Source organism: Mobula birostris, chromosome 4 (genome assembly GCF_030028105.1).
Source record: "Mobula birostris isolate sMobBir1 chromosome 4, sMobBir1.hap1, whole genome shotgun sequence".
Lineage (NCBI taxonomy): Eukaryota > Metazoa > Chordata > Chondrichthyes > Myliobatiformes > Myliobatidae > Mobula > Mobula birostris.
The window spans coordinates 193,644,364-193,670,637 of record NC_092373.1 but is presented as its reverse complement, the minus strand read 5'-3'; the positions used below and the strand labels follow the sequence as shown (position 1 = coordinate 193,670,637).

Sequence of the window (26,274 nt, the reverse complement as noted above, 5' to 3'; positions counted from 1 at the left end):
CCCCCCTCGTTCTGCTGAACTCCAGGGAATACAGCCCAAGAGCTGCCAGACATTCCTCATATGGTAACCCTTTCATTCTTGGAATCATTCTCGTGAATCTTCTCTGAACCCTCTCCAATGTCAGTACATCCTTTCTAAAATAAGGAGCCCAAAACTGCAGACAATACTCCCAAGTGTGGTTTCACGCGTGCCTTACAGAGCCTCAACATCACATTCCTGCTCGTATATTCAATACCTCTAGAAATGAATGCCAAATTTGTATTCGCCTACTTCACAACCGACTCAACCTGGAGGTTAACCTTTAGAGCATCTTGCACAAGAACTCCCAAGTCCCTTTGCACCTCTGCATTTTGAATTCTCTCTCCATGTAAATAATAATCCGCCCATTTTTTCCTTCCACCAAAGTGTATGACTATACATGACCTAAACTATCTAAGTCTCTCTGCAGGCTGCTTCTTCAACACTACCCGCTCCTCCACCTATGTTTGTATCATCGGCAAATTTAGCCACGAAATCCATCAATACTGGAGTGCAAATCATTGACATACATCATAAAAAACAGCAATCCCAACACCGACCCCATGGAACTCCACTGGTAACCAACAGCCAGCCAGAATAGAATCCTCTTATTCCCACTCTGCTTTCTACCGACCAGCCAATGCTCCACCCATGCTAGCAACTTCCCTGTAATTCCATGGGCTCTCATCTTGCTAAGCAGCCTGATGTGCGGCACCTTGTCAAAGGCCTTCTGAAAATCCAAGTACACCATGTCTACTGTATCTCCTTTGTCTACCCTGCTTGTAATTTCCTCAAAGAATTGTAGTAGGTTTGTCAGCCAGGATTTTCCTTTCAGGAAGCCATGCTGGCTTTGGCCTATCTTGTCATGTGCCTCCAGGTACTCCGTAATCTCATCCCTAACAATTGATTCCAACAACTTCCCAACCACTGAGTCAGGCTAACAGGTCTATAGTTTCCTTTGTGCTGCCTCCCGCCCTTCTTAAATAGCAGAGTAACATTTGCAATTTTTCAGTCATCCGGTACAATGCCAGAATCTATCAATTCTTGAAAGATCATTGCTAATGCCTCCGCAATTTCTCCAGCTACTTCCTTCAGAACCCAAAGGTGCATTCCATCAGATCCAGGAGATTTATCCAACCTCAGACTACTTAGCTTCCTGAGCACCTTCACAGTCGTAATTTTCACTGCACAAACTTCACTTCCCTGACACTCTTGAATGTCCGGTACACTGCAAACATCTTCCACGGTGAAGACTGATGCAAAATACGCATCCAGTTCCTCTGCATCTCTCATTACAATATCTCCAGCGTCTTTTTAATTTGGTCCTATATCTACCCTCAACTCTCTTTTACCCTTTATATACTTTTTTAAAGATGCTAATTCATCACATTTTATTCAACAGTGATGTCATCAGCAAACTTAAAATATGGCACTGGAGCTGTGCTTAGCTTCACAGTCATAAATATAAAGTGATTAGAGCAGGGGCCTAGCCACACAGCCTTATGGTGCATCTGTGCAGATGGCTACGTTGTTGCCAATTCAAACGGACTGCGGTTTGCAAGTGAGCAAGTCAAGGATCCAGTTGCACAAGGAGGTAACGAAGCTTAGGTCTTGAAGCTTATTGATTAGTTTTGAGGGGATGACAGCTTTGAATGCTGAGCGGTAGTCAATCAAGTTCATCATGATGTATACATCTTCAATGTCCAGGCATCTCAGGGTTGAGTGAAAAGCCAATGAAATGGCATTTGCTGTTGACCCATTGCAACAGTGGGCAAATTGGAATGGAGCTTGATTGAAGCAGGTGGGTACCTCAGACTGCCAAAGCGAGAGGGTAAAGATATCAGTGAACACTCTAGCCAGTTGATCAATCAGATACCCACCTGGGCCGGATGCTTACACTGGGTTCACACTCCTGAATAATGCTCTAATATCAATCTCAGAGACTGAAATTGCAGGGTCATTGGAGATGGTGAGAGTTTATGAAGTTTCCTCCATGCTTTGACAGTCAAAGCAAGCATAAAAGGCATTGAGCTCATCTGGGAGTGAAGCCTTGTTGTCACCTACATTTCTTGGTTTCATTTTGTAGGAGGTGATAGCATTCAAGCCCTGTCACAGCCATCTTGCATCTTTCAGTGATTCAAGTTTGATCCCGAATTGCTATTTTACACGAGATGGCTTTCCAGAGATTGTACCTGGACCTCTTATATTACACTTGGACACCAGATCTGAATGCCACTGATCTGACCCTCGGCAGATTATGGATCTCGTGGCATCCAGCTGGGGTAGACGCTGAATGAATTTGTGGGGACACACACACCCGCATATGACCACTTTAATAAAGTTCAATGACAATTGTGGTATATTCATTCAGATCCTCTGATGAGTCTTTGAACATGGCCCCATCCACTGACTCGAAGCCACTCCTCTGCCTCCCACGATCACCTGTATTGTTGTCCTCATCACTGGATCCTTGCTCTTTAGCCTTTGCCAGTATGCCGGTTGGAGGAGGACAGCAAGTGATCAGATTTCCTGAAATGCAGTCTTGGCATGGAACTGCAGGCGTTCCTAATCGTAGTATAGCAGCGGTCGAACGTGTTGGGAACCCTAATGCTGCAGGTGATATGTTAACGATATTTGGGCCAAAATTTCTTCAAACAAGCCTGATCAAAGTCCCCAAGAATAATTTGTGAGACATCAAAGGCGGCTGCTACTTGTTGATGGCGACACTCAATACCCAAATGCCTGCTTAACGTCTGCTTTTGGCAGAATATAAATTGCAGTCAGGGTCGCAGTGAAGAAATCTCTTGGTAAGCAGAACACTTAATCATTGGATGTTCCAGGTCGGGGGAACAAGGGTGCAACAAGACCACTGCTTCCAAGCACCACAAAGAGTTTATCATGACCTCCACATTTTGCCTTCTCTGAATCAACAGTATGGTCCATCTTGTGTATTGAGAACCCTTCTGGTCTTACCAACGTATCCAACATCCATAGTGAGCCACATTGCCATAAAACAGAATGCAGCAATTCCTCATTTCCCTCCGATACATCAATCTTGCCCTTAGGTCCAAAATCTTGCTCTCCAGTGACTGTACTTCTGCTAACAAGATGCTGAGTAGAGAAAGTTTCATACCTTGGCATTTCATTCTGGCTTGAAGTTCTTCCCTCCTCCCTCTTTTTCAGCCATCGGAATGCATTTTCGTCTGCTTAAAGGTCTCATACCTGCGTGCTGAGAGTCAAGTCTACCGAGACTTTCAGGAGATGGTGAAATTAAGACGATTCAAAAATATGTTAATTAGAGGGAAATTACAGGCTGCAATTGATTCCAGTGAGAGTAGTTCAATCCATCATAAGTTTTAAACTAACTAGTATGTTTAAGAATATAGAATCACAATCAGTTACTCATACTAAATTTACATTTACTATTGCCATATTTAAATTGCTTATCACTTTTTAAACCAATAATCTTAATAAAATTGTAAGCACTCCAAACAATTGCAACAATTGTTAGAAATCAAATTGTATGTTGTGCCTCGGAAATGCTTTCATTTCTGTGGAATGCTCTGCAGAAAAGTAGTGGTTCAGTAGTACATGTAATTGATTCAATCCACTAAATAATACAACTACACCACTACAGTGTACATTACAGCCACTATAAGATTACAAATATTAAATGACTCTTATTGGAATAGAAATAAAACATAGACACTCCAACTTCCACCATGGTAACAAGCACATGCATACAAAAGAAATATTGCTCAGTATGTTTTGATTTGCATGGATTACACGTCCATCTCAACAAGGCAGCATAGACGGTCACAGAGACAGAGGGCGAGACGACAAAAAATAGCACATCTTAAAGCTGGGGTGACAAATTTGAGAAATGAAGGGGAACAACGGTGAACATTAACTGGTGATGAAAAATAAATGGAAATTGTAAGCAAGCCAAAGTTGGAAAAGAGCAGAGTTCTTAAAATTCTAAAACGAGATACCTACAAAAATCGGGAAGGTTATCTGAACAGGAGCATAAGAATTTTGAATCTGAGGCACTGATCAGTGTTAATGTACTTCAGCAGATACAAATGTAATAGGAGAGGAATTTTGAAGATATAATGAGAAGGATGGAAAATTCTAGTAATACTTAACAATCAGGTAACATACGTGGGAATAGAAAGAATTGAAATTTCAGGTTGAAGACCTTCTTTTGGAATAAAGAAAGAAAGAAAATGTCAGTTTTAGGTCACAGAAAATATGGGATAAAGGCAGTTCAATATTAGATTACCTTTTGCTTATGGAGGGTAATAGAATGGAAAATGTTCTTTAACGGTAAAATTAACAAGTCAGCAGAAAAATTACAACTTATAGAAAAATGCACTAGATGGTAAAGAGAAACAGGTTTACTACATGTTGTGAAAAAAAGGAGCTGCTCCTTGAATCAACAAGCCTTTTTTCCCCAAAATACACTGCAGTAATAACTCACAAATGTTAGATCTTTGGATGCCACAACCCAACACGTCCACAAAATGCAAGAAAACATTAAATCAAACCCAAAAGCAACTTTCTTGCACTACAGCATTTTGGGATTGTGCAAGAATGTAACAGATAGCTAGTTAGAGATGGGGAGTATATTTGAACTGAAACATCTTCAGTAAGAAACCACATGAGATTATCAGAGAATTCAGAGTGCATTATTATGGGTTAATATACTGATGTAATTTGAAGATTTGTTGAAGGACAGAAATTCATTGAATAAAAGGGCCATTTTAAGGCTGGAAAACTTGTTGATTATAATAACAGGTTACACTCACACTCATTTATTAAAATCTCAACCCTCTGCAAGGTCATCACTGTCACAACACTGACCAGTGTGACTACAAACAAATGGGATTGGTTGATAAGTCTGCATGATTGCAGTGAATAATCAGGCCATCAGTTAATTGAAGAATTATTTATTTTGGATAACTCTCAAAAAGAACAAAAAATCCAGAAAATTCCATTCTACAACTGCTGTCTGAAGCTTTTTGGATGATAAGTTCCCTTCTGATACAGATACCCTCTCTTAATCTGTGTCGGGTGCTTCCAGCACCAATTCTTTTTTCTTCTGGTGTTTTCTTTATAAAATGAACCTCTTATTATCGCGCGATGAATGTTTATTTTAAGTCTAAGATTTTTGTTCTTTATTTACTACTATAGTTGTTAATCTATAATTTATATAGATTATTTATCTTCTGTAAATTAACATCAGTTTTTTTTAGTTAACCTTTTGTTTTAACTTTTCCTTTTTCGTTATTATTTATATGATTCGATGATCATTTTTAGTTATATGTTTCTTACTTCTGGTTTTTGCATAATCAAAATGGCGACTTGTCTTTCTTTTTGCTTAACCTCCTTTGTTTCTTTTTTGGGACGCCACGTTCCTATGCTTCTTCTTCCCATAATCCTTCTTTCATTTTAGAAGCGATTTTTTATTTATTCGTTTACTAATTATATGTACTGATTTCTTTTTTAATTTATATATTTTACTAATTTTTATTATGTAGATCAATTATTATATTGGTTATTTTTTACATGCATTAGTTTCTGGGAGGTCTTTTATCTAACATATATTTTTGGAGTTGCCCCCTGCAGAAATGGGGTTAGAATTAGTTTTAGTTAGAGCTTCCTTCAGCCATTTCTGGCTTAGTTCGGGGTTCTTGGGGATGGGGGTGGGTCAGACTTTTTCTTTTTTAATTTTTTCTATTGGGCTGTTTCAGAACTACCAAGAAGTCCGCAGTGTCTAGATTTCCGGTTCCTATGTAATCATGTATTCCTCTTCCGGTTTTATGAGCTCACATTGTGGTTAACCCTTTTCTTACCAAAGGGTTAACCCTTAATTATGGCTCATACTATTAATTTTGTTTCTTGGAACACAAATGGTTTAAACCATCCTATAAAACGGAAAAAGGTTTTCAAATTGTTCCAAAGACTGAATGCTCATATTATTTTTACACAAGGGACTCATGTAAGGAAAGAGGATAATCAACGCTTCTTTAAGTTTTGGAAAGATCAACAATACCACTCAAATGCTCAAGCCAAAATTAAAGGCGTTTCAATTTTTATTGAGCCTTCAATTACATTTATTCATCAAGACATTACTTCTGATCCTAATGGCAGATTTTTGTTAATTACTGGGGTACTTTTTAATAAAAAGGTCGCTATGGTGAATGTTTATGCTCCGAATGTGGATTACCCTGAATTTTTTAAACAATTATTCACTTCCTTTCCTAACTTAAACGAGTATATGTTGATAATGGGTGGTGATTTTAATTTATGTCTGAATCCCATGTTGGACAGATCCATAGCTAGTCTGGCTTTACCGAACAAGTTGGCTACTATTATTAATTCTTTTATGTTGGATTCTGGGATTTTAGAAATTTGGAGATTTCTACATCCAAATGACAAGGAATTCTCCTTTTTTTCACATGTTCATCGTTCTTTTTCCCGAATTGATTATTTTTTGATTGACTCCCGTTTGATTCCAGATGTACTTGATTGTAATTATGACAGTATTGTTATTTCAGATCATGCTCCACTGAAACTTTCCATCAAGTTAATGGACACCTCCTGTACTAGTCGACAATGGCGATTTAACCCTATTTTGCTTCAAGATCAAGATTTTGTCAAATTTATAAAGGAGCAGATCGATTTCTTTTTTTCAACTAATACTATGGACAAAGTTTCCAATGGAACTGTTTGGGATGCCTTTAAAGCTTATATCCATGGTCAGATCATTTCCTATTCGGCTGGTTTGAAAAAGACGTGTTAACAATGAAATACTTCTGTTGGTTGATAAAATTAAAGAAGTCGATAAAAAATATGCTACTTCTCCCAGTAAGGAGCTGTACAAACATAGAGTTGAACTCCAATTGGAACATAGCTTATTATTAACATCCTCCATCAAAAATCAATTGATGAGAACTAGGAGTGATTTTTATATTCATAGTGATAAATCGGGTAAATTACTGGCTAACCATTTGAAATTTGATTCCGTTAAACGTCAAATTACTAAGATTCGTAAACAGGATGATACTTTCACAGTGGATCATGCTGGGATAAATCAAACCTTTCAAGAATTCTATACCTCTTTATATCACTCTGATTTTCCTCATGATTCTAATTTTATGCATGACTTTTTAAGTAAATTGAGTTTTCCGAAATTATCACCCGAAGAGTCCCTATCATTAGAAACTTCCATTTCAGAGGAAGAAATAATAACTGCAATCTCATCTTTGGATTCCGGTAAAGCACCCGGTCCGGATGGGTTTACAGTGGAATTTTTTAAATTTTTTCCCTCCATTCTTTCCTCTAAGTTGTCTAGAATATTCAAGGAAGCAATCAGTTTAGGTAAATTACCACAATCGTTTTATGAAGCCTCTATTTCCTTAATTCTTAAAAAGAATAAAGATCCTACTGATTGTACATCATATAGACCGATATCTCTTTTGAATGTAGACTCTAAAATTTTTTCAAAAATTCTAGCAACTAGATTGGAGAAGGTGTTACCTCAAATTATTTCTATGGATCAAACTGGATTCATTAAGAATCGCTATTCATCCTTTAATAGTAGGAGGTTAATGAATATTGTTTATACCCCTTCACTTACTACCCCGGAATGTATTATCTCTTTAGATGCTGAGAAAGCTTTTGACAGAGTCGAATGGCCTTATTTATTTAATGTTCTTGAGAAATTTAATTCTAATTTGACATTTATATCTTGGATTAAATTGTTATATTACTCCCCGGTAGCCTCGGTTTGTACAAATAATTATAGATCTCCCTTTTTTCGTCTTTTTCGTGGCACTCGGAAAGGTTGCCCTCTTAGTCCTTTGCTATTCAATATTGCTCTTGAACCTTTAGCAATTGCTATTCGTAACTCGCCAAATATTGTTGGTATTACCCGTGGAAACGAAATACATAAGTTATCGTTATATGCAGATGATTTGCTGCTATACATCTCTAACCCAGAGAAGTCAATTCCTGCTATTTTAGATTTGTTAGCTCAATTTAGTAACTTCTCTGGTTATAAATTGAATCTTAATAAGAGTGAATTATTCCCTTTAAATAAGCATGTACCTATTTATTGATTTTTACCATTTAAACTGGTTAATGATTCATTTATATATTTAGGGATAACTATTACGAAAAAATATAAAGATTTATTTAAAGCTAATTTTTTTACCTTTAATTGATCAGATTAAACTGTTATTTACCAAATGGTCACCAATCTATTTGTCTTTGATTGGTCGGATTAATGCTATTAAGATGATCATTTTGCCTAAATTTTTGTATATATTCCAATCAGTTCCAATTTTCATCCCAAAATCTTTTTTTGATAATGTAGATTCAAAAATTTCCTCATATATTTGGCAGAATAAAAATCCTAGGTTAGGTAAAAGGTATTTACAGAAGGCTAAAAAGGAGGGGGGGCTTGCCCTCCCGAATTTTAGATTCTATTATTGGGCAATTAATAGTCGATATTTAAAATTTTGGTTACGAGATCTGGACGTATCTTTAAACCCTCATTGGGTAAATCTTGAATCTAATTCATTACAAGGGCTTTCCTTGGGTTCGGTTTTAGGAACTTCACTTCCTTTTACTTATTTTAAATTATATAAACAAATGAATAACCCAATAGTTAAGCATACTTTACGTATATGGTTTCAATTTCGAAGATTTTTTGGATTCAATCAATTTATCCTAGCAAGCCCTATCTTGTCAAACTTTCTTTTTCAACCTTCCACGATGGATCAAGCCTACTCTGATTGGAAAATTAAAGGTATAATATCTTTTCGCGATTTATTTATGGATAATTGTTTTATGTCTTTTGATCAACTTTCTAATAAATATAACTTACCCAGATCTCACTTTTTCAGATATTTACAGATTAGGAACTTTTTAATTACTGTTTCCCCTAATTTCCCACATCCATATCCAACGGATATTTTGGAAAAAATTTTAGATTTAAATCTCTCTCAGAAAAGTGTTGTAGCAATCATATATGATATAATTTTGAATTTATGTCCTGATGCTTCTAATAAAATTAAAGCTGACTGGGAAAGAGAACTTGAGATTAACATACCAACTGAAAAATGGGAAAAAATTCTTCAGTTGGCGAATTCATCCTCTGTGTGTGCTAAGCATAGGTTAATACAGTTCAAAGTAGTACATAGGGCTCATATGTCCAAAGATAAACTATCTTGCTATTACTCTTATATTAATCCAATATGTGACAGATGTCATTTCGAGATAGCTTCTCTAACCCACATGTTTTGGTCATGTCCCCTGTTGCAGAAATATTGGAAAGATATTTTTGATATTATTTCAACGGTTTTAAATATAGACTTACAACCGCATCCAATTACTGCTATTTTTGGACTACCAATGATAGATTTAAATAATTTAACCTCTTCGTCACGAAGAATGATTGCATTTCTTACTTTAGTGGCTAGAAGGTCTATTTTGTTGAATTGGAAAGAGATTAACCCTCCTAAGGTATTTCATTGGTTTTCACAAACTATGCTGAGTTTGAATTTGGAGAAAATTAGAAGTGCAGTTTATGACCCTTCCATCAAGTTTGAAAAACCTTGGAGGCCATTCATTCAGCATCTTCACTTAATGTAATATCTTTATTTCCAAACCTATTCTATTTCTCTGTATTGTTGGAGGGGGATGGAGTCGTCGGCACTAAGGTTTTCTTCTTTTTCATTTTTAAGTTTTTAGATTTGCCCAAGTCTTTTAGTTTAGTTGATTAATTTTGTCTTTCTTTTGGGTTGGGATTTTTTTTTGGTTTTGGTTTTTTTTTTCTTTTTCATGTTTTTTTTTTAGTTTTTTTTTGATTTGTATTATCCGTTGTTAGTCTTATATGATTGGGAGCTTTGTCAAATTTCAATATTGGACTTTACGATTACTGTTTGTAAGTGTAACAATTTATCTCCTATTATCTGTATCATTGCTATGTTTTGTTTATATATTCTAAAATTAATAAAAAGATTGAAAAAGAAAGATCTTCAATCTCTCACTGCTGCAGTCGAAGGTTCTCACTGCTTCAAAAGGGCAACAATCAAACCCAAGAGAAACACGCTGAGCTGACTCAACAAAAGTCACCCAGTGGCACTGACATCTACTGTGATATAGTGCTTTGAGAGGCTGGTCATGGCTAGATCAACCCCTGCCTAACCAAGGACGCGGATCCGCGCAATTTGCCTATCGTCACAATAGGTCAACACCAGACACAATCTCACTGGCTCTCCACTCAGCCTTGGACCAACTAGACAATTGTAATACTTACGTCAAGCTGCTGTTTATTGATTACAGCTCAGTGTTCAACACCATCATAACCTCAATTCTAATCAAAAAGCTCTAAAACCTGGACCTCTGTACTTCCTGCTGCAACAGGATCCTTGACTTCCTCACCAGACACAGTCTGTGCAGATCAGATATGACCTCTCCTCCTTGCTGACAATCAACACTGGTGCACTTCAGGATACATGCTTAGCTGCTCTACTCTCTCTACTCCCATGACCGCGTGGCTAAACGCCATCTATAAATTTGCCAACAAAACAAGTATTATTGGTCGAATTTCAGTCAGTGATGGGGAGGCATACAAGAGCGAGACAGATCTGCTGGTTGAATGGTGTCAATAAAACCAAGGAAATGACTGTGGACTTCAGGAAGGGAAAGTCAAAGGAACACACATCAGCCTTCACTGAGGGATCAGAATTGGGAAAGAGTGAACAGTTTCAAGATCCTGGGTGTCCACATCTCTGAAAATTTATCCTGGACCTAATCTATTGATGCAATTACAAAGAAGGCACGATAGCAGCTATATTTCATTAGGAGTTTGAGGAAAATTAGTACATCACCAAGATGTACTGTGAAGAGCATTCCGACAGGTTACATCACCCTCTGGTATGAAGGGGCTATTGCACAGGATCAGAAAAAAACTGCAGAAAGTTGTAACTTCAGCCAACTCCATCATGGGCACCAGTGAGGAACTGGGGATATAAAAAAATCATTTTGAACCTATGTAACCTCTGGCTAAAAGGATAATTGGGACTGAATAGGAATTTTTGAATTGAAGTAAACACTGTCTTCAGCAGTTAGCTAAGACAGGCTCATTACCAGTTCTCCTCAGCTCGCAGAGAGACATTGAGAGTTTGGTAACATTGTATACTGTACCCTCGTTTTGAGTTAGGGGAGAAGGACTCACCGATAAGGACAGGAATGAACATCCATCTGTAATTAAGTCAGGGCCTAGCAAAGGGAATAACTGATAAGGACTGGACAGCACATCCATCTGTAATTAAGCCTTGATTTAGCAGACTCTCTTATCTGTAACTAAGTTTTGCACCAACAGACTTGGTGGGCGTACCAGTTCAAATGACATCTTGCAACAGTAATGTATGGGACCTACTATGTATAAATATACGGCTGTAACCAGAGAGAGTGGACCCACTTGGCGGATGGTGGCAGTACTTATGTGCCTTCCCTCTGACAACTGGGTCTCAAACTCCTGCAGGAGGGTGCACAATAAACTGTTGTAACTGTAAGAAGCTGGTCTCCCGAGTTTTATTCAGATTCAACTTTAACACTAGCCTCCCCAGCACCTTCAAAAATCATTATCTCAAAAAGGCAACATACATCATTAAGGACCTTCAACACCAGGACATGCCATCTTCCCATTGTTACCATCAAGGTGGTGGTACAGGAGCCTGAAGGGACACACTCAGCATTTCAGGAACTGCTTCTTTGCTACCACCATCAGATTTCTTAATATATAATAAACCCATAAGACACAGGAGCAGAATTAGGCCATTTAGCCTATTGAGTCTGTTCCACCATTCCATCATGGCTGATCCTGGATCCCACTCAACCCCATACACCTGTCCTCTCGCCATATCCTTGGATGCCCTGACCAATTAGGAAACGAACAACTTCTGCCTTAAATATACCCGCAGACATGGTCCTCCACCACAGTCTGCAGCAGTGCATCCCATAGATTCACTACTCTCTGGCTAAAAAAAAATTCCTCCTCCTTTCCCCTGCTCCAAAAGAGAGGCTGTACCCTCTGGTTCTGGATATCCCCACCACAGGAAACATCCTCTCCACATCCACCTTATATAGTCCTTTCAAAATTCAGTAGCTTTCAATGCGATCCCCATACATTTTCTAAATTCCAGTGAGTACAGGCCCAAAGCTGCCAAATGCTCCTCATAAGTTAACTCCTTCATTCCTGGAATTATCCTCATGAACCTCTTCTGGATTCTCTCCAATGACAACTCGTCCTTTCTGAGATATGAGGCCTAAAACTGTCAACAATACTCCAAGTGCGGCCTGACTAGTGTCTTATAAAGGCTCAGCATCATCTCCTTGCTTTTATATTCTATTCCCTTTGAAATCTTGCATTTGTCATCTTTACAATAGACTCAACCTGTAAATTAACCTTCTGCGAGTCTTGCACGAGGACTCCTAAATCCCTCTGCACTTTTTTTAAAACTCTCTCCATTTAGATTATAGTCCGCATGATTGTTCCTTTTATCAAATGCATTATCATACATTTCCCAACACTGCATTCCATCTGCCACTTTTTTGCTCATTCTTCCAAATTGTCTAAATTCTGCTGCAATTGCAATGTTTCCTCAACACTACCTACCCCTCCACCTATCTTTATTACTGATTTGGATAATGGAATTGATGGCTTTGTGGCAAAATTTGCAGATGACACAATGCGAAAAGTAGCAGTCCCAATACTGGCCCCCGAGGAACACAACTAGTCACTGGTAGCCAACCAGAAAAGGAGATCTTTATTCCCACTCACTGCCTCCTGTCAGCCATTCCTCTATCCATGCCAGTATCTTTTCAGCAAATATTTTATCTTGTTAAGCAGCCTCATATGGCGCCTTATCAAATGCCTTCTGAAAATCCAAGTAAATGACATCCACTGCTTCTCCTTTCTCCACCCTGCTTGTTACTTCCTCGAAGAACTCTAACAGATTTGTCAGGCAAGATTTCCCTTCACAGAAACCACGCTGACTTACTTTATCATTTATCTTCAAGTACCCCGAAACCTCATCCCTAATAATAGACTCCAACATTTTCCCAACCACTGAGGTTATGCTAACTAGCCTTTAATAGCCATTCTTTTGCCTTCCCCCCTTCTTAGAGTGGAGCGACATTTGCAGTTTTCCAGTCCTCTATGACAGGGGTCCCCAAACTTTTTTGCACTGCGGACCGGTTTCATATTGACAATATTCTTGCGGACCGGCCGACCCCGGGGGGGGGGGGGGGGGGGGGGGGAGGGGTGCGTGGGTAGGGTTGCCAACGGACAAGAGTAGCAGTCAAATACATTGTGTTTACCCCGAGTAAGACTACAATGACCATGAAGCCTTGTGCGGGCACCAGTGTGCATGCGTGTACCTGCAGATTTTTTTTCTACAAACCGTATTTGGCGATTCTGTTCGGGAGGGGGTGTTAATCACAACCGGAATATAGGTGATAAGTGGCTAATATACTCAATTTTATTTCTAAAAGAGTTTATCTAACGAATTTAATATTAAACACATAGCGCATATTTTCCTCGCATGAATATAGTGATAATCCTTGTGCGCATGCGTCGGTCGTGCATGCAGCCTGGTACAGCCGTTCCAATCTATTCTTACTTTCTTCTTCTTACTTTTTAATTTACGTTATTTTTTGTATTTTTCTTCTCACGGTAACATGTTGAAGCTGCACCCTCTCTAACAAGCTGGTAGAGCGAGTTTTATTTGGGTTTTCATAAGCGCTGGAAATGGTTACATCTCGACACACGGGACAGAAGCAAGGTCGCATTGTGTATTTCACAGACCAGCAAAGACTGGCCGGCTTAGTGAACAGAGCGGTGGACACCCCTGCTGAAATCCGGAGGAAAACACACAGAGGGGGATCACAAAGCCAAGGAAAGAGGACCAGGTCGAGACAACAGAGACTTCTGGAGAAGAGGAGTTCGGTGGGTAATACCATTCCGACTGACTGGAAGTGCACTGAGAGCGGTAAGCATAAAGGAGTTCGGGGCTTACTGTTCTGGCTAACAACAGATGGTGCAATCTGGGGTATATTACAATTGAGGAACGTGTCTGCAGACTGGATATTGAACTTTTTACTGTTGGACTTTGGTCACATTCCACCGTGATACAACACTTGGCGGCACGGGAGGTCGTTCCTGCCTGTGGCCATTGAACGTGCGGCTCCTCCCATGGAGGGTCAGACACCCTGAGCCAATAGGCTGGTCCTGGACTTATTTTCCATCTGGCATAGTTTGCATTTTGTTGTGTGATTGTTGGGGTTTTTTGTATTGCTATATTTACGCTCTATTCTTGGTTGGTGCGGCTGTAACAAAACCAAATTTCCCTCGGGATTAATAAAGTATATCTATCTATCGAAGTCAATTATCAGGGGAGGATAGGGGAGCTTGAAATAAGTGTTGAACAAACCTACAGTATAAGTGGTAGAGGCAGGTTCGATATTATCATTTAAAGAAAAATTGGACAGGTATATGGACAGGAAAGGAATGGAGGGTTACGGGCTGAGTGCAGGTCGATGGGACTAGGTGACAGCAGCGTTCAGCACGGACTAGAAGGGCAGAGATGGCCTGTTTCCGTGCTGTAATTGTTATATGGTTATACAAGTCAATAGCCTCATAACATTTTAAGTAACGTTTGGATATTAAACACACAGCACATATTTTCCCCGTATGAACATATAAAATCATTGCAACACACCAATATCGCTGAATCAGTGGGAGCCCTGGGATGAATACTTGTTTCCCTGCAACAAGATGGTGCCATCAAGGGGTGACGGGAGACAGCGATACTCGAAGGGGGTTCCTTATGTCCAGTCTATTCCACAATTTAGTTTTCGTTGCAGAGATATGTTGGAAATGGAAGCAACGCTTTCAGTGCTTTCGTGGCTACCTCAGGATATTTAGCCTTGACTTTGATCCAGAATGCCAGCAGAGATGTTATGTCAAACATACTTTTCAGCCCGCCGTCATTTGCAAGCTCAGGGAGTTGATCTCCTTCCCGCACTGACATGGATGACACGTAATGACCCTGCGTGTGTTCAAGCTCAACAGTGACCGTGACAGGGAATGAGGAAAGGTGCAGCTGATTCCTATCACCAAATCATATTGTTTCTTCGTGGCCCGGTAGCACATGCTTTGCGGCCCGGTGGTTGGAGACCGCAGCTCTATGACCACACCAGAATCAAGTGATTCTTGTAAGATCATGGCCAATGCATCCATTATCTCTTCAGCAACCTCTCTCAGGACCCTGGGATGTAGTCCATTTAGTCCAGGTACCCAATCCACCTTAAGACCTTTGAGCTTGCCCAGCACTTTGCCTTTGTAATAGCTCCCTGACACTCACAGATCTCTGCCACACTGCTCATGTCTTCCACAGTGAAAACAGATGCAAAGTACCCATTAAGTTCATTTGCCATTACTATCTCATCAGCATCATTTTCCAGTGGTCCAATATTAACTCTCACCTCCCTTTTACTCTTTATATAACTGAGAAAAACTTTTAGTATCCTGCTTTATATTATTGGCTAGTTTGCCTTCAGATTTCTTTTCCCTTCTTATAGCTTTTTTAGTTGCCTTTAATTGGATTTTAAAAGCTTCCTAATTATCCAACTTCTCATTCACTTTTGCTACCTTGTATGCCCTTTCCTTGGCTTTTATAGAACATAGAATAGTACAGTACAGGCCCTTAGGACAAGCTCCTCACTTATGCCCTTTATTCCATTGTGGTACTGAGACATGTGACTTGAGCTTCTCCCTCTCAAATTGCAGAATGAATTCAGTCATATTATGATCACTACCTCCCCAGGGCTTCTTTACATTAAGCTCCCTAATAAGATCTGGGTCATTGCATAACACCCAATCTAAGATAGCCTTTCCCAAAGTAGGCTCAAGCACAAGCTACTATTTGGAGGCCTATTTATGATTCCCATCAATGCTCAGTCCCCCCCCCCCCATCTTTTTGCACTCATTTTTTTTTACATATCTACTTCTAATTGCAATTCATAGTTTTTATTACTCTGTATCGTGATGTACTGCTGCTGCAAAAGAACAAATTTCACAACATATATTGGTGATATTCATCTTAATTCTGATTTTGATAGTTTGTCACTTTATACTCAATTATTTCCATGAAATGGGGTAATTGGGGCAGCTGCTTAATTAGATTAGATTCGATTATGAGGACACGCAGACCTCCTTTATTGTCATTTAGTAATGCAGGCATTAAGAAATGATACAATGTTCCTCCAGAGCCAAAATGTACCGGTCAAAATGTACCGATCCTAATGTCTCCAATTAACTGGAATCCATTATACCTTGAAAGCCACAGGCAACATAATTTGGATTGCAGAGGCAGAGCTAGTAGAGCTCTCAGTTCAATGTGGAACTTGAACGTTATCCACAACCGCGTGGATTTCCCCTGGGTAGTGCTGTTTACTCCAGCTTGCCAGGTTAATTTACCACCATAAATTGCCCCGAGCACAGAGGGAAGCTTATGGGAAGATGAAAAGAATTTAAAAAGTGCTTGACAGACAGCTTAGGCCCAATGGAATGAAAAGCATGTTACTGTGCTGTTTACTTCAACAACTCTTCTATTGAGCTTAAACAGTACAGCACAGGAACAGGCCCACTGGTCCGCAATATCATGCCAAACTAATTAAGCTAGTAATTAAATGCTAAACTAATCACTTCTCCCTTCACAACTTCCATGTCACTCCATTGCCTGCGCATTCATGTGGTTATCTCAGAGCCTCTTAAATGCCTCTTAACGTATTTTCTTCCACCACAACCCTTGTTAGTGCATTCCTCATTTAACCTACTCCTCTTACCTCAAATGTATAACTTCTTGTATTAAACATTTCAACTCTGGAAAAGAGATAATGGCTGTCTATCCATGCCTTGCACCTTCTCAGGTCTGCTCTCAAACTCTGCTGCTCCAGAAAAAAAAGACACCATCCAGGATTGTCCAACCTCTCCTAACAGCACATGCTCTTTAATCCATGCAGCATCATCGCAAGCCTCTTCTGCATCCTCTCCAAAGCTTCCATATCCTTTTCTATGAAGGGATGTCCAGAATTGAATGCAACAATCCAGACTGCAGTCTAACTAGTTGAATAAAGCTGCAGTATAATGTTTTCCAACTCTAACTCAATATCCCAACGAATAAAAGCAAGCAAACCATACACCTTGCTTACCATGCTATCAACCCAGGTCACCACCAGCAGGGAGCTTTGAATTTGGGTCCCAAGATCCCTCCATACATCAACACTGTCAAGGAGTCTCCCAGTAACAGTGTACAGTCCCTTGACATTTGATTTCCCAAAGTGCAACGTCTCACACTTGGCCAAATTAAACCCCATCTCTCAAAGCACATATCTGGAACTGATCTATATCCCGCTGTATCCTTTGACAATCTTCTACTCTGTCCAAAACATTACCAATCTTTGTATTGTCTGCAAACAGCCATCCACAGTTTCATCTAAGTCACATATACTACATACCACAAACAGCAAATGCCCCAGTGGATCCCCGTGGAACACTGCTAATCACACACCTCTAGCCAAAATAAGTTCCATCAATCACTACTCTGTTTCTATGGGCTAGCTAATTCTGAATCTAAACAGCCAAGTCATCATGGATCCCAAGCATCTTAAATCTTCTGGTTGTTGCAATGTCCACAGCTCTACCTTCATCAATCATGTTTGTCAACTTCTCAAACAACTCAACCATGTTAGTAAGATATAACTTGTCCCACACAAAACCACTGCTTCTAATTAACTAGCCCATGGTTTCATAAATACTCATAACTCCTATCCTTAAGAATCCTCTCCAATAATTTTCCTACCACTGATGTGAGATTCAGCACTCTATAGCTTCCAAAGTTACCCTATTTCTCTTCTTGAGTTATGGAATGACATTAGCTACCAACAGTCCTCAAGGACCACATCAGTAGCTGGAGAAGTAACGAAGGTATTGATCAAAGTCGAGGCAATCTCATCTTTTGCCTCTAGGGTATATCCCATAAGGCCATGGGGATGTGTCCACCTTAATTTTCTTTAAAACAACCTCCTTTCTTATCTCAAAATGCCCTAGCACGCAAGCACATTCCACATTGAAATCACAAACTGCTGAGTTCCTGCAGCATTCTGTGTGAGTTACTCTGAACCTCCTGCATCTACAGAATCATGTGTTGGTGAGTTTCAAGTATAAACTGAAATACAGTAAAGTACTCAGGTCCAGCAGTATCTGAGTTAGTGTCATCAGTAAAGACCTTTCTTGAGAACCAACATGGAAGGATGATCAAGTGTCAAGTCAGAAGATGATCTTCATGTTAACCTTGAGCCTTGTGATGATGACACCAACAGAGCAAAGGTTTGGACAACTGAATAATTTCCTGCGCTATTTCAGAAGGCAAATTAATGAACTGTGGGTTGTTGAGGTTGTTCTCTTAAATAAACAGATTAGCAAAAGCATGATTTGTTAATACATAAAACAAATCGCTAAAAAAAAGAAAGCAACTCCACAGGCTAGCAACAGGCAAAAAAAAATTCCAGAGCAAATCAAAACAGGAAACAAAAGGATTTAAAAACTTACTGTTCTAATGTAGCTCACACAACTCCTTTGAATCTGTATTAAAGATTCAAAATATAAAAAACAGAAGCCTGAGACAAGAGACATGTTTTTCTCACCTGCTGACAAACTCATCTAACTGGAAAAAAAAACAAATGTATTCAAAAACAGTGCAGTAATTTCTCAATACTCTGATGCCCAAAGGGCCTAAATATTTTCTCTGCCACTGATAGGCAAGGCTTGTATTGACATAAACTCACAGATGGTTCAAATTTTCATTTAAGGACCATCAGCCAAAATGCTGACTGTAAAATTATTTTCCAACTACATAAAACTCAAAAAAACGAGTCACAACACACCAATTGCAATTATCTCACTTTCAACATTTGACATGACTGCCGATGCATCTTCTATAAACTAATACCACACACTGTAAAATAAACAAAAATGATGCTTTGTGATTGAAAATTTAGTGCCCAAAATTAAGTACTGCTGGTTCTAAATACATGACAATCATCTTGCTGGAATGATTAAACCCAAAAGTGTTCAGCTTTTTTATCAATACAACCATTGAAAAAAATAAACCAAGACAAGTGTTTGGTCTTTCTGCAATGTCCAAAGGGACAATGAGGACAAATCTAGTTCAAGTAAATGAACAGGACAGACACACGTGCAGAAAAGGTCAACATGGAATGGCACAATCACATTGGACAAGAGAACGTCATTGTACCCCTTAAGCAGGGATGTCAGGAGAGGATCAACAAGCCAGAATGAAGGGCAACAAAGTAAGGATGATAGGTCAGGGATGGCGGGGGGGGGGGGGGCGGTGGTGTTGGGGAGTAAATTAGCCAACAGGCAAAGGAAGAATGAAGGCATCCCTTAAGCAAGGATGTGAAGAGAGGACAATCAGGCCGGAATGAAGGGAAATAAAGATGACAGGCTAAGGATAGGGTGGGGGTGGTGGGGAGTAAGAGAAATTAGTCGATGGCAAAAGCAGAGGCAGTGGACAAAGGTGAGGGGCATACAGGGGAAAAAGAAGGCAACAGGGTGGGAAAAGTATGTCAATCCAGGAAACGAGGCCTGGGATAACATGGCCAACAGTCAGGGCTGTGTTGAGGGTGAGAGAAATAGGCCAAAAAAAGGGCAATAGCACAACTTCTATCCCTTGGTACAAGATCACTAAATGGCCCTCAGTACAAGAAGATAGGCTCTTGACCTTATAATCTACCTTTTTACACCCTTGCACCATATTGTCTGCCAGTACTGGGAATGGAGCAGCATAAAGGGGCAACAGTGGTACAGGAGCAGTAAAGTGTGGCAGTGAAGGGAGGACAGCGGTTATCATTTAGGTTGAGACAGGGCCGCAATGGTACCTGGGTGTAGATTAAGTGGTTAGGGAGGCAGAAAAGGAAAATAACGTAGGGGTGGGGAGGGCAGCAAAAAGATGGGCAATGGAAAATGGAACGAATAGTGTGATGAATGGCAGGGAGAGAGAAGCCTATGGATGAGGGGACGTGGTGAGGTGCTGGGGAGGAGGCAGCAGTCCAGGGAGGGTACAGAGTGCAAGATAGAGGAGGAACCAGAAAGGAGGGATGTGATTCTGTCCAAGGAGATTGGGCAAGGGCTGAGAAGGTGGGGAGGAAGGGTGGGCAAGAGTCCAGGGATAAGCTGGGAAGTGTGGTTTAGTGTCCATGTAAAAGACAGGAATGGCTGAGCGGAGTGGGGGATTGTCAGGGAAGTGGAAGAACTAGGGAGTAAGCATAGAAACCAAGGAAAAAGGAGTTGGGGTGGGGGTCCCAAAGGAGAAGAGGGAAGGCTGAATGAGAAGGGAAGGGAGCAAGTGTGGGTGAGAGTACCTGGGCAAAGGGGCATGGACTGTGGGTGGGAGGAAGGGCCATTGAGGTTTCCCCAGACTGAAGAGGGAAGGGGGAAGGGGGAGTTGTCCCAGACGGGGGGGGGGGGAGAAAGAGAAGAGTTGTGGTGGAGGGGGGGAAGAGGTGGGGCGGGGGAAATGCCCCAGACCGGAGGCGGGGGTTGGGTCGTTGGGGGGGGCGGGCAAACTGAAGGGCAGAGGGATCATGGAAGGATTACCAAGAAGAAGGGGGGAGAATCCGTTGAGGGGCTTCCCCCGGACTGAGGTTGGGGGGGGGTGCCGTTGAGGAGTGGTTTCTCCGGGTAGAGAGTGGAGGAGGGGGCGTGGAGTGTTCCAGCACATCAGAGGTTACAACCCCCAATTTAATACAAATAACAAGTAAAAGGAAAAAGACGGGGAGAACAAAGACCGGACGGGTCGCCGAGGGGGCGGGGCACTCGGTCCCGGTAGCTGGACTGACAACGGCAAAAACCCCCGAGCAGCGAAACGCGATTGTGAAGCGAAAAAGAAAATGTGATTAGAAATCATTTCGGTGCTTTTCTCGGGCGGCCGCGCGAAGGGGGGGTGGGGGGGCGCCGGTCCGGTCCCTCCCCTCCTCACGCGGCGCCGCGCCTGCGCGTCCCCCAGCCCGAACGGCATTTGAACGCTAACGGCCGCTCGCCCACCTCAGGCTCGCGCTGAAAGCCTCGAACTTGACGCTCCTCCACGCAGCCGCTCGGCGGCCTTTACCCGCCGAGGCTTCCTGCAGCATCGACAGCATGTCGCGTAAAGTGTCTGATGTGCTTGGTCTGTTCGTTCTTGTCCCGCGCAACCGATTCCTTTGTACGGTATTTGTGTGCGGGGAGGAGGAGAGCGAAGTACCGAACCTCCCTCACCGCGGTGCCATCGTCGTGAATGGCAACTGTCCGAATGGGGCGTTGAGCTCCAGCGCGAGAAAAAGGGGAGTTGCGACAAAACGCACTTCGAGTATCACCCTAGAAACTCGGTTTATACTTTCCTCTGTATCGCATAATTGTAAATACTTGTACTGCTATTGCTTTGAATTAATTTATTTTGCTATCTACTTTGCATTGGTTTATTGTCGTTTATAACAGTTATGACGCCCCTTCCATCATTCGACTAATGGTACATCCTTCTCTCGTACCCACCCCCAACTTTTACATCACAGCGTTGGGGATGTTGTCCTTGTGGTTGTTTGGCACCGTCGTCCGGGCGATGCTGACAGGGAGGGAATATTTCAAAATTCAAAGAAAATTTATTTTCAAACTACTGAAATTCGTTTTCTTGCGGGCATACTCAGTAAATCCATTAACCATAATAGAATCAATGAAAGACCACGTCGACTTGGGCATCCAACCAGTGTGCAAAAAGCAACAAACTCTGTAAATACAAAAAGATATAATAATAAATAAATAAGCAATAAATATCAAGAACATGAGGTGAAGAGTCCTTGAAAGTGAGTCTCTAGGTTGTGGGAATATTTCAATGATGGGGGAAAGTGAAGTTATCGCCTCTGGTTCAAGGACCTGATCATTCAGGGGTAATATCTGTTCCATAACCTGGTAGTGTGGGTCCTGAGGCTCCTGTACCTTCCTCCTGATGACAACAACAAGAAGAAGAGAACATTTCCTGGGTGGTGGAAGTCGTTGATGATGGAAGCTCTTTTCCTGCAACAATACTCTGTGTAGATGTGCTCAATGGAGGGGGGGGGTTTTACCAGTGATGGACTGGGCCAAATCCACTGCTTTTCCTAGTATTTTCTACTCAAAGGCATTGATGTTTCTCTAATGCAGCCAGGCAATATATTCTCCACCTATAAAAGATTGAAAAAGTTTTAGATGTCGTGCAGAGTTTTCACAAACTTCTAAGGAGGTAGAGGTGCTCCCATGTTTTCTTCGTAATTGCTTTTACAGCATGTAAATGCAACTACGTGGGCCCAGGACAGGTCCTCTGAAAAGATAACACTGAGGAATTTAAAGTTGCTGACTTTCTTCATCTCTGTTCTCCCAATGCACACTGGCTCATGGACCTCCAGTTTCCTCTTCTTGAAGTCAATAATCAGCTTTGTGGTCTTGCTGACATTGAGTAGAAGGTAGTTGTTGTGTAATTGGTGACCTGACTCATCCATCTGACTTCACTTGGAGTCATAATGTACTATAGCACAGAAACAGACCTTTCTGCCTGTCGGTGAAGAATAATTTCCTATCTCATTTGCTTTTCCCATGCACTACCATGAAATACTGATGTGACTAAATAACATATGTAGATGGTATGTAAAACAATTTTTCTCTGTACCTTGGTGCATGTGACAACAATAAATCACTCATCAATTCCCCCATCCTCAAAAAATACATAGAACATGGATCTTCAATCAGAATCTTCACCTAAAAGCTTGATAAAAACCTTCAAGTGGGCTGAGGAATGGAAAATGCAGTTTAACTCAGATGTGTGAGTTAAAAGAAATACAGGTAGAACTTCCACAGTGGACAATGCAGTGTTGTAGAACAGGGGAACCTTGAAGATCAGGAACATAACGTGGAGTCACAGGTGGACAGTGTGATGAAGAAGGTCTGAACTTCATTAGTCGGATTCACTGTCAGGGCATTGAGTACAGAATTTGGGAAGTCATGGTGAGTTGTACTGGACACTGGGAAGGCTGCTCTTGGAATATTGTTTTGTTGACCCTGCTGTAGGAAAGGTGTGGAATGATTGCAGAAAAGTCTTAATGAGGATGTTGTTAAGACATCAGGGATAGAGTATTAGTGGGAGGTTGGACAGGCTGGGACACTCTTGAGATTGAGAGGTGTGTAAAATCATGTCAGAAATGCACTCGTCTTTTTTTTCCCAGGTTGGGGAATTGAGAACTAGAGGGCAGAGGCTTAAAGAGATGTAAAAGATTTAATAAGGAACTTGACAGACAACATTTTTTGTTAAGAAGAGTGGTATATATGTGGAATGAGCAGCCAGAGGAAATTGTTGAGGGAAGTACAATAACAACTTCAAACAGAAGATTAGACAGATACATGGAGGTTTAGAAGGTTATGGGCCAAATGCTGAGACAAGCTTGAATGGGCATCTCGATCAGCATGGACAAGTTGAGTCTGTTTCTGTGCTGTATACTGTAACTCTGAAAACTCCGTTTTCTCCTTCCACAGATGCTGCCTGACCAGAATATTCTGGTTTTATTTTAATTTCAACTACTTTTTTACTTCCTTTTCAATAGTTCCTCAGTAAATATTTCCATAGGGGACTATTTGGATACATTGAGTCTACACTGGCTCATAAAACAATGCATTTCTCACCAATTTCTCCTGACAAACGTTAATGCTAACTACCTCCAGATTCTATCACTCAGGGCAATTTGCAGGGGCCAATTTACCCTCCAATGTTTATTTAGCTTCCCTTTAAAAATCCTTTTACTCCTGTCACTCACTCTACACATGAGTCGTTTGTTCTCCTTTGGTTCTTTTCAAATTGACTAACTGACCAACAATGACCTTTGAGTCCTGAAAAAAGGTCTCATCCCGAAACGTCAACTGCTTGTTCATTTCCATGGATGCTACGTTCCTCCAGAGTTTTCTGTGTGTTGCTTTGGGTTTCATGCATCTGCATAACTTCTGGTTTTAGTAACCTTAAATGAAACTTTTCCACACAGATTTGGAATGCACTCCTGAATAGTTGGCAGAAACAGGTTTAGATATAGTTTTCAAACTTAAAAAATTGTTGTGCATTGAATTCTTGTCAATCTGCTTTAGGAAGGCCATGAAGGCTTTTGCTAAAGATGATGCTAAAGAGATTCATTAGGTTGGCCCCAAGGGTTAGGGAAATCAGCTGTGCAGATCAAATGAAAAAAATAGAAATGACAAGTCTACTTAAAATGAACCCGGATGTTCTTTTGCACAAATCCTTGAAAACCAACATGCACATGCAGCAGACAACCTGGAAGGAAAATAGCAGTTGTTACCGACTTCATTAAAACCTGTGTGGATGAGTGTGTGCCTTCAAAGACTTACTGTACTTTCCCAAACCAAAAGCCGTGGATGAACCAGGAGATACGTCGTCTGCTGAAGGCTAGATCTGTGGCATTCAAGTCTGGCGACCCAAGCCTGCACCAAAAAATCAGGAGGGCAATTTCAAGGGCAAGGAGACAATTTCGAATGAGGTTGGAGGCGACATCAGATGTACGACAACTCTGGCAGTGTTCGCAAGACTTTACATCCTACAAAGCAAAACCCAATAGCATGAATGGCAGTGATGTTTCACTACCAGATGAACTCAACGTCTTCTATGCCCGCTTTGAAAGGGAATGTATAATTACAGCTGTGAAAATCCCTGCTGCACCTGATGACCCAGTGATCTCTGTCTCAGAGGCTGATGTTAGGCTGTTTTTAAAGGGAGTGAACCCTCACAAGGTGGAAGGTCCTGATGAAGTACCTGATAAGTCTCTGAAAACCTGTGCCAACCAACAGGCAGGAGTATTCAAGGACATTTTCAACCTCTCTCAGCTACAGTCAGAAGTTCCTACTTGCTTCAAAAAGGCAACAATTATACCAGTGCCAAAGAAGAATAATGTGAGCTGCCTTAATGACTATCGCCCAGTAGAACTCACATCTACAGTGATGAAATGCTTGGAAAGGTTGGTCATGACTAGACTGAACTCCTGCCTCAGCAAGGACCTGGATCCACTGCAATTTGCCTATCACCACAATAGGTCAACAGCAAATGCAATCTCAATGGCGCTCCACACGGCTTTGGACCATCTGGACAACACAAACAACTATGTTAGGATGCTGTTCATCAACTATAGTTCAGCATTTAATACCATCATTCCCACAATCCAGATTGAGAAGATGCAGAACCTGGGCCTCTGTACCTCCTTCTGCATTTGGATCCTTGACTTCCTAACCAGAAGACCACAATCTGTGCGGATTGGTGATAACATCTTCTCCTCGCTGACAATCAACACTGGCGCACCTCAGTGTTGTCCACTGCTCTACTCTCTATATACACATCACTGTGTGGCTAAGCATAGCTCAAATAACATCTATAAATTTGCTGATGATACAACCATTGTTGATAGAATCTCAGGTGGTGACGAGAGGGCATGTTCTCACTGATGGGTGAGTCCAGAACCAGAGGCCACAGTTTAAGAATAAGGGGTAGGCCATTTAGAACGGAGTTGAGGAAAAACTTTTTCACCCAGAGTGGTGGATGTATGGAATGCTCTGCCCCAGAAGGCTGTGGAGGCCAAGTCTCTGGATGCTTTCAAGAAAGAGATGGATAGAGCTCTTAAAGATAGCGGAATCAAAGATTATGGGGATAAGGCAGGAACTGGATACTGATTGTGGATGATCAGCCATGATCACAATGAATGGTGGTGCTGGCTCGAAGGGCCGAATGGCCTACTCCTGCATCTATTGTCTATTGGCATACAAGAGCGAGCTATGCCAACTAGTAGAGTGGCAATCAACGTCAGTAAGACGAAAGAGACAATTGTGGACTTCAGGAAGGGTAAGACGAAGGAACACATACCAATCCTCATAGAGGGATCAGAAGTGCAGAGAGTGAGCAGCTTCAAGTTTCTGGGTGTCAAGATCTGAGGACCTAACCTGGTCCCAGCATATCGATGATTCTGATGTCACACTTTATTGCAAAATTATTTGACTTCATAGATAAAGATGTCTTAACATAATTATACACTCAGTGGCTACTGTAGTCG

General features: G+C 41.0%; 1 protein-coding gene across 3 annotated transcripts in view; it reads right to left on the bottom strand.

Moving 5' to 3' along the window:
* Nucleotides 1-21,441, bottom strand: part of dnaaf9 (dynein axonemal assembly factor 9) — a 179,344-nt gene extending 157,903 nt beyond the window's left edge. For all 3 annotated transcript variants that reach the window (XM_072256716.1, XM_072256715.1, XM_072256718.1), the window contains exon 1: nt 21,221-21,441. In XM_072256716.1, coding sequence (XP_072112817.1) covers nt 21,221-21,315 — 95 coding nt within the window. In that variant the 5' untranslated portion in view covers nt 21,316-21,441. The remainder of the gene's footprint in view (nt 1-21,220) is intronic.
* Between the last annotated feature and the right edge of the window lie 4,833 nt (nt 21,442-26,274).